Source organism: Aythya marila, assembly GCF_965140915.1.
Source record: "Aythya marila genome assembly, chromosome: Z".
In the NCBI taxonomy this organism is placed as follows: Eukaryota; Metazoa; Chordata; class Aves; order Anseriformes; family Anatidae; genus Aythya; species Aythya marila.
The window spans coordinates 55,980,883-55,994,394 of record NC_139080.1 but is presented as its reverse complement, the minus strand read 5'-3'; the positions used below and the strand labels follow the sequence as shown (position 1 = coordinate 55,994,394).

Here is a 13,512-nt window from a genome sequence, read left to right as displayed (position 1 = left end):
AATGGCATGAATTTGTTCCTGATAGGAATTCCTATTTCAAATCTTTGTAAGAGAGGCTTAGATTTTTGGACTTGAGCAAAGGCTGGATTTTTTCTAATAAAGTCTTATTGAAAATGGATTTTGATATTCAGATATACTTTTATTTCATGGTTAGGTAAACCACACATTGAATCACAGGATAACAGTGGTTGGGGTTGGAAGAGGCCTCTCAGGTCCTGTGGTCCAGCCCCTGTCCTCAGTCAGGGACACCTAGCGCTGCCCAGCACCGTGTCCATGCAGCTGTTGAATATTTCCTAGGAGGGAGACTCCATAACCTCAAAGTTCCACTTCCACAAGTTTCAAATGACACTTTCTTTCTTATCTCTTGTAGCCGTACACACCGTTCATGCCTCGAAGGTTCACAGGGCGCAGCAGGTACCGATCGCAGCAGGCAATACCACCATACCCCTACCATCCTAGCCTACTACCTTACGTGCTGTAAGTTCCAAGAACATTTTCTTCCATGTAGGCTTAACGAAGTGAGTTAACCATTCCCCTCAACAGGAATTTGCTATCTTCATGCTTGAACTCTACCAGAGAACAGGCATAGGCTGCACCAAAAAGGAGGAAAAGTTCAGTTCCTGTGTGAAGTTTTCAGCCTGTTCTGAATAACATACACACTTAGAGAAAACACAAGTGAAGGATTTTGTACAATATACTTTTGTGTCTGTACCTCTTGTTTCTGAACTCTCCATAAAGATGACTTCAATATGGAAGTTCATCAGTAGCATATCCTGATTATCTTCATTATGTGTTGTAGACTTTAAAAAATATATATAAGCTTCAAGAATTTTGTGTTGGAGTTAGGAGAATTTAGGGTTCCTGATCATTGTTTATGTTTTATACACTTAAAGAAATAAAATATTGTTTAAGTCCAGACCATAAATGCAATGTCAGTATTATTATCACACCTTATAGTAATGTGTGATAATCAAGAGGTCCATATTGGTGATAATGCTAAACATTATTGTAAGTATCAGTAAAGACATGCATGCAGTTAAAAAGGCCACACTGACAGTATCAGAAATTGGCAGAATTAGCTTTTCCCTTTATCCTTTCATATCAAATATATATTCGTGATTCCAAACTTAACATTTTTATCAGTTCTGAGAACTTGACATTTTGAGAGGGATCGATAAGATAACTTTACCTGTGCTGTATGTTTTTGTGCTTTCCTTCAGCAAGATGCTGAGCCTTATCATTGTTTGCTCTCATAGATCAATGCTTCCAGTGCCACCTGCAGTTGGACCACCTTTCAGCTTTGACTTGGACGTGGAAGATGGGGAAGTAGAAAACTACGAGGTTGGTGCGCAAAATGAAAATACATTTAAAGAATAGATTTAGATCAGGCAATACATAAAATGGAGTTATATTTTGCATTTTATCCTGGTTTTGCCTTCCAAATAAATATAATAACCATGAAGACAGAATCCGGAAACCATCCTTTCATATCTGTTTGTAGCACTGGATATCTTAGGTGCTTAGCTTTACCTTTTACCAGTTGCTTTTTCCCAGAAAACACCCTTCCAAACTAGTAATCATTAAATTGTTCAGCCTTTATTTTCTACATGCTACTCTTCTTCTTAATGATAAATGATTTTAAATATCAAACAAGAAAAGTACATTCAAAAGAAAAGTTAGTGTTCTTGTGTACATAACTGCAGAATAGCATTAATATTGTAGGATTAATCGATCTAAGTGTAACACTTGTAAAACTGCTTTAGTGGCTCTTCTTCTTGACCCTTGGGATGGTACAGGAATTCACATCTATAGATGCATAACCGTGTCTAACATCCTAGGCAGTTGTGACGCAATTCAAGCTGGTGTGCCTTTGCTGGTTCTGAAACTACCAGATTCCCTTTGGATTCTCTTTAAAAATTCCTTCTTCAAAACCCCTTACTTTTGCATCTCTTCTCCAGTGCTCCTCTGTGCAGTAGCAGTACACCATTGCCAGTTGAACAGTGAGCGCTTCTGTTGTAACTTCTGTGCTAGTTCAGAAGAAGCATCATCTTGTTTGTAAAAAATGCCCCTAGGTTTGGCAGTATTAGAAATCTGCTTGTGACCAGTACTGTTTTGCAGCTTTCACCAACTTCTCTGGGCATTGGTTCTCTGTTAAGTTCATAGTAGTATTTTCCCCAGGTCCCTTGGAAGGGAGTGCAAGTTACATACATGACAGAGTGCAAAATTAAGTACACAAGAGGCTCCTGGTTGCAAAGCTTGACTCACAGAAAGTGAACACAAAATTCAACAAAAATGAAGTATTTAAGCTTTGATGGTATGCACTCATTTTCCAGATTTATTATGAAGTCTCCATCTCCCAGTTCATCTAGCCCACGTTGTGGAGTGGAAATCAGAAGCTGTTCCTTTACATTAATAAATCACAGAATCACCGAATGGTTTGGGTTGGAAGAGACCTTAAAGACCACCTGGTTCCAACCCCCCTGCCATGGGCAGGGCCACCTCCCACCAGCCAAGGTTGCCCAAAGCCCCATCCAGCCTGGCCTTGAGCACCTCCAGGGATGGGGCACCCACAGCTTCTCTGGGCAGCCTGTGCCAGTGCCTCACTGCTCTCATAGTGAAGAGTTTCTTCCTGATATCTTATCTAAATCTACCCTTTTGTTATTTAAAACCATTGCCCCTTGTCCTGTCACTACACACCCTGAAAACGAGTCCCTCCCCAGCTTGCCCATAGGCCCCCTTTAGGTACTAGAAGGCCACTGTAAGGTCTACCCAGAGCCTTCTGTTCTCCATATTGTACAACCCCAACTCTCTCAGCTGCTTTTCATAAGAGAGGTGCTGCAGCCCCTTGATCATGTTTGTGGCTGCCTTCTGGACCAGCTGCAATACTTCCTTGTCCTTGTTCTGGGGGCCCCAGAGCTGAACACAGTGCTCCAGATGGGGTCTCAAGAGAGCAGAGTAGGGGGGAAAGTCACCTCCCTCACCCTGTTGGTCATGCTGCTTTTGATGCAGCCTAGTATACGGTTGCAAGTGCACATTGCCAGTTCATGTTGAGTTCTTGGTTTCTTTCAGAGGACTAGAATCGTAGTATATTCTTAGGAAGCTAATCTGTTGACTTTTTTTTTTTCCCGTTTACCTACGCTATTAATTTCATAACGGCATGAGGGGATCTTTCAGAAGCAAAACACACATGAAGCTGTGCAACCACAGTAGCATTTTGAAGTTTGGCCCTGGATTTTGAAATCCCAAAGAGTGTATTTTGCTTAGTTCAGAAAGATGGTCAAAAGATGTTGGTGGACAGGACTTGCCATGATGTTTGTTTTGTAGGGTTCTAAACATCTCTTAAGAGTGTGATTTGTGCTACCAGGTTGTGTGGTGGTATATTATGGCACCTCCACCAGTAGCAGAACCAGCACTTGTTTAAACAGAATTTGTAAATACCTCATTTCCTTATTTTTCAGGCACTGCTGAATCTGGCAGAACGTCTGGGAGAAGCCAAACCACGAGGACTAACAAAGGCAGACATTGAGCAGCTCCCATCTTATAGGTTCAATCCAAACAACCGTCAGTCAGAACAGACATTGTAAGTACATTTGGGTCTTTCAAGGTAACACAATTTATGTCTGTATTTGACTTTATGTCGATTGCAGCCTCAACTACGCTGGAAGAGCTGAAAGCAGTCATATCAGTAACCAGTTTTTTCTTAGATTGCTTTCCAGATCAAAAACTCTATGACTTCACTGTAAAATGTCTACATAGTCTCATGTTATTTAGAATTGTTTCAATTTAGTTCTTCACATTTAAAAAATTTTAAGTTGAAGAAAGGGTGTTCTAGGATTCAGCATCCTAGAATCTAAAATAACATTGTCAGTTTGGATTTTGGCCTGTGTTAAAATAGCTTCATGTGTTGAAGTTTCAAGTGCTTCTGATAGAGTTTAGTCAGTGGTTTAAGAGTGCATTTTCTTATTTTTAAAATCCATTAACTTATTCTGTCTGCAAGATCTGCACAACCAAGTGGGAAGAACACTATTGATTAAAAGTGACTCAGTACCAAATTAATTGCAAGAATTTTTTTCTTTCATATTCTAGTGGCTGTGCTCCTCAGTTCAACTTCAGCAGCAGTAGGGAATGAACACAATTTATATGCCTGTATTTTATTTATTTAGATTGCAGCCTCAGCTACACCAGAAGAGCTAAAAGCAGTCATATCAGGAAACAATTGTATTTTTTTGAGTGAACTTTACAATCGTCTCCACCATTTTAAATTTTTGGTGAAACATCTGTTCTGTGGATTGGATTTGTAAATTCATGTGAGAAGCAGCACTGGTTTTGTGATGTGAAAGCACAAAAAAAAAAAAAAAAAAAAGAGTTCCTAGTTTACCTTGATCCATTACACTTCTTCAACCACAAATACAGATAGCTGTAGAAGCTACTGAGTTGCAGTCATACCTGCAGAGTTGTGTGTGGAATGTATATTCGGCATTCTCAAATAACTGATACATTTAAGCTTTGCTGTCTTTTTTTCAGGTGTGTGGTGTGCATGTGTGATTTTGAGTCAAGGCAGCTACTTAGAGTCTTACCCTGTAACCACGAGTTCCATGCCAAGTGTGTCGATAAATGGCTTAAGGTAAAGTCATCTTACAGAGAATTCATTATGTCGGGATTTTGAGGAGGGGTGGTTATTATTTGGGGATTTGTTTATTTTACTGTTCTGCTTCATTTTATCTCTTGCTTCAAGTTTCTATTATTTATGGTAGAAATGTCAACAGACTTGAAAGTACAAATTTGTTTATCTCACCATAGGGAAATTCTATTTTCAATAACCTTTATAGCAAAGAGTAAATATGAATACCCTCCTTCCCTGCTTTGCTATCAACATTAGGTTTTAGAGGACATGGAATGTATTATGTGTGTACATATGTGTATGCATGTATAAAGTACAATATATAAAAAAATATAAAACTTAAATAAAACTTTTTAAAATATAAAGCTTATATAAAACTTAATTATAGTTACGGCTTTACATAATTATGGTATACATTTCAAGACGATCTGAGAAAAAATAGAAGGGTCTGGAATCAGGACAGCTCAATAAGATGACAGAAAATAACAGCTATGTAGAAGGTATGACAAACAGGAGATACAAGTAAGTAGACAGTACGCAGACATTTGTACACGCTGCATTAGCCAGATACATTGCCAACAAAGTATCCTAACAGCTCACCTTTCTTCTGTATTTTCTTCTATTCAGCTTTATTTTAATCTTTGTAATCTTTGTAGAACATCTGAAACTGCAATGATTGTATGTTAAAGTATGTTGGAAGCAGTCCCTAGAGGACTTAAAAATTAAATTAAAAACTAAATTAAATTAATTAACAACTAAAATTAAAAAAAAAAAAAAAAGTAAAAGCCCTTTCCTTTTTGGCTTCATAAAGGCAATAAAATATGTCTTTGGTATACACTAAAATACTTGCCGAGGAAAATTAATAATCAAGTTAATATTGACAACATTCTTTCAGCTAACTTTCAGAAGAACTGTTGTCCTTTGGTATCTGAATTCATGTACATACCTGAGAATAAGCAAGAGGAATATAAACATCTGTTTGTTTTATCTTCAAATTAAAACAAAACAAAACAAAACAAAACAAAAAAAACAAACAAACAAAAAAAAAAAAAAAAACAACCACATAGATGTATCATATTTCATTCGGTAACTGCTAATTAAGTAGATAATGTATATGAAAGTGGTATTCTCCAGTGACCCCATATTCCTCTTGGTGCTCAGGAAGTGTTCACACCACATTTTAAAGTATTTTCAGTGCATAAAACTTAAGTAATTTGTGGAGTTGACAAAGTAGCCATGTATAATAGTAAGTCTGTTTTATGAGGAACAGAACTAGGATCATTGGACAGCGTGTGAGACAGAGGATGCTAAAGGCTTATATAGGTTAAATTGACTATAAAGATTTTAAAAAGAAAGTTCTTCCTAGACTATTAGTGCAAAAAATCATCCCTGATTTATGGAGATCCTGATCTGCAAATTGCTGGGAGTTAAGAAAATACATCAGGGAAGTGGCATGCCAACTTGTCCTGCTCTTGTGCCCCTTATTGCCTGCTATTGGTCTCAAGAGCCAGGCAATTAAGTGAAATGAAGATTTTGGGGGACTCTGTGGCAGTTCTAGCATTATATGCACTACTTTCAACTGGTAGTGAACTGGAAAGTGAATTCAAACCATCAAATAGAAAAAGCAAGCTTACATTAGCCTTTATTTTCAAAACCTTAGATTTACTGTAGTAATGGTGAAACAGCTTTGTCTTGATGTTCCTGTCCCAGCTTAGGCACCATGTATTTTCTAAGAGGTCTAAGTGTGGTACATTCTAAAGTTTGATATATCACAGGAAAACTGTATAAGCATAAGAGTATCACCTAGATGGGTAAATAAGGTGAAAGAAATACAATCTAAGTGTAAATGAGGTGCAAGCACATCTACCAAAAATGGTTTGTATTTGCATAACATATCCCAAAGCGGAATGCAAAGAGACCTAGCAAGAATAAAGCATCCTAGTGGGAAGTTGCTGAAGCAATGTGTGTAGGTTTAGTTTCATGGAACATCCATGAAGATGCTATGTCAAATAAAGATTATTTCGCCTTGCAAACCAGAACAAATTACCTGTACAATGTAAGTCTATTGTAATATAAATAAATAAATAGGTTACAGGTAAAGCAGCAACCATCTGGAAGCGAGGATAACAAAGATATTTTGGGTTGTAATTTTTTGCTTATTTCCATTTTTTATACATTTGACAAATCGCTGAATATTTTGATAGTATGATTATGTCCACATCTACATAATTCACAGCATCCAGCCAACATAGTGTTAATAAGTTTTCCAAAGGAAGGTAAAAATCTTAGCTTTTATTACTGTAAACCTTAAAAAAGAAAAAGAAAAAAAAAAAGTCCCTAAAAGGTAAATAAATAAGTAAAAACTAAAAAGTCAAATTGTCAACCTTTTCAGTTTAGCCTTGACTGAAAAATAAAGAAATAAAAATTAAAAAAAAAAAAAAAGTTTATCCCTCTTTTTTGTTGGATTAAACTAGTGGAAAGAATACTGTATATAGTTCCACTCATTATATAGTGTATGCAAGCAAGAGGAAAAATTCTTTTAAAGTGCATTATGTCACCTGCTTCAGGTTATATTTTTGTAGTTAAACGAGGCTAAATACTTGTGAAAGAGCAGAGGAGATACTTGTATTAGAGCAGAGGAAATAGAATTAACAAGAGGGAGATTATCCTTTTTCTTTTCATAGTATTGTCGACTCTCATATTTCACAGTATTTGGTTATTCCTTAATATCATAAATCCTTTGGTCAAATATGAATACATGAGAAACTTTTTATTTCATAAGGTAAGGTTTAATCATCATTCTAAAAAAGGACAGCTTGAAAATATGATCCATCTTCACTTTTAGGATTTAGGTCTAGCTGACAAGGAAAACTTGATTTTATGTATAACAGTCCGATAGGAAACGCGGTATTATATATGAGAAAAGACAAACTAAATATTAAATATTTTCGCTTGGTTCTGATCAATTAACACTAAAGAAGTGCAGTGGTTGTCAGAGAATTCTAGTGACATTACAGATTCATTGCTCTAAATGCAGTTGACTTTAGCTAAAAATTTCTATCAATCATAACTAAATTGGTTAATTCATGGTGCAACTCTCTGTTACAGCACAGAAAGTTGGCTTGGCTGAAGGATAGACTATCTTATGCTTCTTTTTGCAGTTAGTCTCCTTAAATATCAGGAAGGGGAGTGAATTTTAAGAAAGACAAAAGAATGCAACCAAACTTAAAACAGAGAATCTTGAAAAATTGCTTAAAAAGCAGTGCCTCAGTGTGCGTGGCTATTCATTTTGTCCTGGCACAGTGGGTTTGTTTCTGCAGATTCTGCCAAGAAATTGCACTTAGTAATATTTTCCTACTGAATGCTCTGTTTCACACTACAAATGGTATATACTTCATTACTTATCTTGGTAATTACCCCGTAATATTTTCCTACTGAATGCTCTGTTTCACACTACAAATGGTATATACTTCATTACTTATCTTGGTAATTACCCCTTGATTTATTAATCCATTGAATTTTAAAGAATATGCCTTTTCATTTTAGAAATCATGTTAGCTGAACTATATGTAGAGTAATGCAAAGTAGTGACCAACTGATGGCATTGTTTTCAAGTAGTTATAAAACTGCTAGAGAAAGAGCAAGGAATAACTTCTGAAATGATTCTCCAGTTCATGCTTTAACAAAACTATAAAGCGATATTAACTATGATATAAACTATACATCAATAAAAACAGAAGCAATTGACAGAAAAGATGGTGATTCATTTTAACTGACAGTAGTAAGAAATGTTTTACAGTAATAACATGTTACATTGGCATTTATAGCTTGGATTTCAAGCATGTGGCATTGAGGTTGGAAATGAGACCTGAGGAGCCATGTTTCTTCATGCTGTCAGATTTGTTTTCACTAAAAAGTTTGTCTACCTTTGAAAACCTTGGAGTTGACAGTGGCTGGTCCTGTTGTTTAAGGAATTGTGAAATACAGAATCTGGGACAGGGAAGTGTTTCCTTCCCCCTGCCAAAAGTAAATGTTTGTCATAAACGTAACGTTTTGTTTGTGATGTTTCCCCTTACTTTCTTAAGATGAAATTATGCCTTTACTTAAAAAGAGGAAACGAAGACAGAAATACTCCTGGTAACTCCAAGAATGTTACATTTCATCTGTGCTATGCTTTTAAGGAAGCTGTGAAAGAGTTGCAGGATGCATATTTTCAGTGAGTGCCTTAGCAAAGGGATAAACTTACACCTCCTTTTCTGCATGTTACTTAGGCTTTGAGGTTTAATACCTGTTTAGCCAGGTTATCTTCCTTCTTTTTATTATTATTTTATTTATTTTTATATTAAAACTGCTTCTGTTTTTCCCTGCTTTGCTTTGACCAATTCTATATGATGGGTGTCTGTGAGAATAACTGGATAAGGAGAGTGTAAAGAGTTGTGATCCCTGATCAGTAGAGCTTGTGACAGCATGACACCTTCAAATAGGGCGTTTACTTCTGGCCCACTGTGGCTTGTTTGGTTTTGCTGGGTTCCTCTGCAACACACAGTACAACTTCTAAGTTGCACCCATCTGACTGCAATATACTATGACTGTAAGTCTACATTAATATAACCACCATCGCACAGGTAAAGCCCAGTTTGCTCTTTTCCTCTGTCTCTTAAGATAAAAAGCCTTTTTTTTTTCTTACTTTTGTAAACATAATTTTGAATTGACAAATGCACAACTCTAAAGTAACAAAGGAAACTGAGAAAGGGCATAAACACACTTTGTCGTCTCTTCTTTGTTGCTTCTGAGTACTCTTCGGCACTGAAAGTGCCTTCTCATCACAGATGTTTTGCGTCATGTACTCACTAACAATGTATTTGTCAGTAAAATGAACCCTTTCTTGTTTCTGGTTTTACAGGCAAATCGTACCTGCCCAATTTGTCGAGCTGATGCTTCAGAAGTGCATCGTGATTAAGAATGACCAATCTAAGAGCACAAATCTGTTTTGGATGTTCCTGGTCACATGTATATATGATCTATTGAACTTACCCATGTGGCTTCCAGCCTTTCCCTTTCCACAAAAGGGTCAATGGACCTTACTTTGCACTGTGTGACTTAATCAATTATAAAGCTTCAAACTAGTCTTCACAGTTAGGGATTGTTATACTAACAGTGTGATTGGAACTCCAAAGATTTTTTTCTTTAGCTTAATTTTGTGTGTGCACTAACATTCCCTGGTTTGTGTGATCATTCCGAGTGTTGCTGCGAGATTACTGTGGATGTGATCTTTTAGCATGTGCTTTTCTATAAAATAGAGACAAAAAAGTGGTAGCTCCAAACAATATAGCAATCTACCTTATATAGAGCCTTCAGATACTGTGAGTGGGAATGAGTGGTGTGACCGTGTGTTTGCCAGTGGGAGGATGTGTGAAGTGTGCTTCCGAGTGTGCATGTCTGTTTGAGAACCTATATACCAGCATGTACGGAGAACGTATGTGTGTAGTATTAATTATGCTGCAACGTATAATCTTGTGTGTTATTTAAACAGTACTAGGACTGTACACTGGTTTCTTTCCTTGTGTTTGCAGTTGCACACTGAATGTGATGGGTGCAGCAATTACAGACATTTAGTATTTCCTCCCCGACATACTTAGAGGTATAAAGACTTTTCTGCCTACTATTCAAACAAGCGGTTATGCTTCCCCTTCACTGGAGGCTGTAAGTGTGTACCATGGAAGAGTGCATTGTTCATACATGAGTAGCCTTGTTTTATCAGCCTATGTTACAAAGACCAGATGTTTAAATTGCTGATTTACGAGTTATTTTACCAATGTAAAGTTACAATACCGCAAAAATCATTTAGCAATATTAACATTTTCAATCGGTAATTTGAATATCAGTGTGTTTCTGTTCTCCCTTTCAATTTTTCTATTTTTCTGGGTTATAACTGCATTCAGTTGATTTCAGATTAGAGTTAAGGGTTACGTGCTTCCTTTGTGAAAGGAAGCAGAGAGAACGCTGAGGGTCTTGTGCAACAGCTCTTCATTTTTCACCATTGTACCTGCTAAGTACATAGTGTTTTAGCTTTTAAACATTGGCTTTAATCATATACGTTCTTTGTCATTTACTAGGGAGTTCGTATGCAATTACAATAACTTGTAAGAGGTTACGATTTTATTCCTGAAACTGAATAAAACGAACTTTCCATCATTTTCACAGAGAAGTAGAACTTTTTTTTTCATTGCATCACAAAATAGAGTGGTTTTTGGTCACTCATTGCAGAACTCAGTTGCCCTGATGCTGCTTCTTGTCCCTCCTTATTTACGTGATGAGTGTAATATGAAGAAGGAACTCCCTTGGTTTTAGCAATTGAGTTTCCACAGTAAGACAAAATGGGAACACCTTCCAAAAGAAAGTGCTATTAAACAGGAGGTAACCTCTATTCTGAATAGTATTTTCTTTGTGCTTTCAAAGAAATTAGTTTCGTTTATAACATTTCAGTCTGTTAGCATGTTCAAGATGTTTCACCAAAATATGTAGGTCCACATATACCATAGTTATTCAAAGGATGCACTTTTTGCATCAAAATGCTTCTCCTAAATTCAGTGTCGTTACTTTGGTTTCAGCAGCACAAGTGGCACAGTTACCAGTATTGCTGTTACTTGCTGCCAGTCTCAGCTTTAAGTTTATTCTTTATCACTTTCGATGTTTTTGTATGCTGCTGTGCTTTAGTATCAGTTATAATTTCAGACAGTGTTACATGTTCTCCGTGCTGCTTGCCCTCTTTAAGTATTCTACAGACCGGTCACAGCTTGTGGTGCAAGTGAAATAAAAGCACAATTTTGCCCTATTTCAGATGCTCTTGCCTCCATTTAGTTATGCAGGTAGTTCTCAAAAACACTGAGTCTTTCCATTCCTATTCATACCTAAGAACACTAACTAAACAAAAACATGCTGTTACATCAAATTCAAAATGTTAGAATTTCTTCTCTCTTCCAGAGGAGTTAAAGAGTAGGTTTTTCACAATAACACCTAGCAGGTTAAATTACATATAGTAAAATTTATTTTTTTAACGAATGAAATCATGTTTAAAAAAAAAAAAAAAAAAAAAGCATATGCCACGTGTCTTACAAAACTTAGGCTCTTTTATATAGCTGCAAAAGAAAAATTTCTATGTGTACAGATTTAACCATAACTAACACTATGTTCAGTATTCAGTTTGAAGCATGGAAAGAGGGCACTTTTTCTAAGCTAGACACAAATGCATAGTGAGCAAGAACCATTCTGAGGCCAAGGGAAAGTAGTTCTCTTTCTGGAACTGAGAAACCTCGATGTGTAACATGCCTTTTTCTCTAGTGAAACTATGTGAGGCAGTGGGAGATGGAGATGGAGGGTCTAACTTGGTAAAATTATGAAGTGAGTTGTTGCCCTCTTACAGCTCGTCTCTCCTGGACTGTTTCTTTCGTTTGCATGAGACTCTTGCAGATGCGTGTGGACTTGCTTTGTGTGGTTAGTGGATACAAGCAGCACACATGCATATATTTTAGATCAGCTCAGACGAGCTACAACCAAGCCCTCTGTGTTGTGGCTGTGAAGGGAGGGGGATACATGCTCAGCTGTGAACTGCCATGTGTCACACACGTTTGTGTGCAATTTCACAGCCTGCTGTGGTACCTGGCGGTACCAGCATCCAGCAAGACATTTCTTAGGTTAATTCCCTTCCTGCCATCACCTGTCTCCTTCTTCTTAAAAATAAAACTAAAAATAATAAATGTTCGCTTTATCACATCGGCACTGCTGTGGTTTTGGCATAAACTGTCAATTAAATTTGACATTTTAGTGGATATCAAGGCCTATGGATAATTCCAATGTCTCATTTTGTGGCTTTCTTTAAAAAAAAAAAAAAAAAAAGCCTTTTGTTTTATGCCGTTTTGTACGGTCTCTTGAATGTGATTTCACAGCTGTTAACACACAGTGTAATACAGGGGATGACAGTTATCAACCTTTTTAATTTTACTTACAGAAAACACATTTTTGACTGAGTTATCTTTGGGCCTTTTATAAAAGCTGTGTTTTTGTTTTTGTTTTTTGTTTTTTTCTTTGGTGCATTGTTACCTCATTTTGCTACTTGTGTTTCAGATTTGCTAATGATTCTGAAAGCTTATGGGTTTTGTTGGAATCATATTTTGTCAAGTGTTTTCTTTAAATCATACTCTATTGTATCACTTAATGTGTAGTTTTAAATGTATTATATCTGTAACCAAATCATTTGAAGGCTTGATAAATTTTTAATAAAATTTGTACATTTTCTATGAGAGTTACTAGTAATGCTTTACTAGGTAGTGCAATGAACTCTTATTTTTAATCCCTGTGTCCAATTTTGGAGTTGAGAGAGTTGTTCAACAATAAATGTATAATGTACACTTACACACTTTTGTCCTGTTCTTTCTCCTAGAAGGAGGTGAGTTGTTTCCTTATTGTATTCCTTATGTTTCTCTGCCTCATGATGCAACTCTAGATATTGGCAACATAGAATCACAGAATGGTGTGGGTTGAAAGACACCTTAAAGATCACCTGGCTCCAACCCCCTGCCATGGGCAGGGACACCTCCCACCACACCACAATGCCCAGAGCCCCATCCAGCCTGGCCTTGAGCACCTCCAGGGATGGGGCATCCACAGCTTCCCTGGGCAGCCTGTGCCACGGGATGTGTTGTAGGTGCGAGGTTTATCTTCTAAATTGCAGTGCATAGAAGCATAGGATCATACAGATTGGAAAAGACCCGTAAGATCATAAAGTCCAGCCATCACGTAACACTGACAGGTCCACCACTGAAGCAGGTCTCTAGTTGCCACATCCACACATCTTTTAAATACCTCCAAGGATGATGTGATACAGACTTAAA

At 36.9% G+C, this 13,512-nt stretch overlaps 1 protein-coding gene across 4 annotated transcripts in view; it reads left to right on the top strand.

Annotated features, from left to right (window-relative positions):
* RNF38 (ring finger protein 38) overlaps window positions 1-12,916 on the top strand; it is a 117,144-nt gene extending 104,228 nt beyond the window's left edge. For all 4 annotated transcript variants that reach the window (XM_082783515.1, XM_082783516.1, XM_082783518.1 and 1 more), the window contains 5 exons: window positions 371-477; window positions 1,257-1,341; window positions 3,459-3,580; window positions 4,525-4,624; window positions 9,525-12,916. In XM_082783515.1, the coding sequence (XP_082639641.1) occupies window positions 371-477; window positions 1,257-1,341; window positions 3,459-3,580; window positions 4,525-4,624; window positions 9,525-9,581 (471 nt within the window). In that variant the 3' untranslated portion in view covers window positions 9,582-12,916. The remainder of the gene's footprint in view (window positions 1-370; window positions 478-1,256; window positions 1,342-3,458; window positions 3,581-4,524; window positions 4,625-9,524) is intronic.
* Window positions 12,917-13,512: the final 596 nt, after the last annotated feature.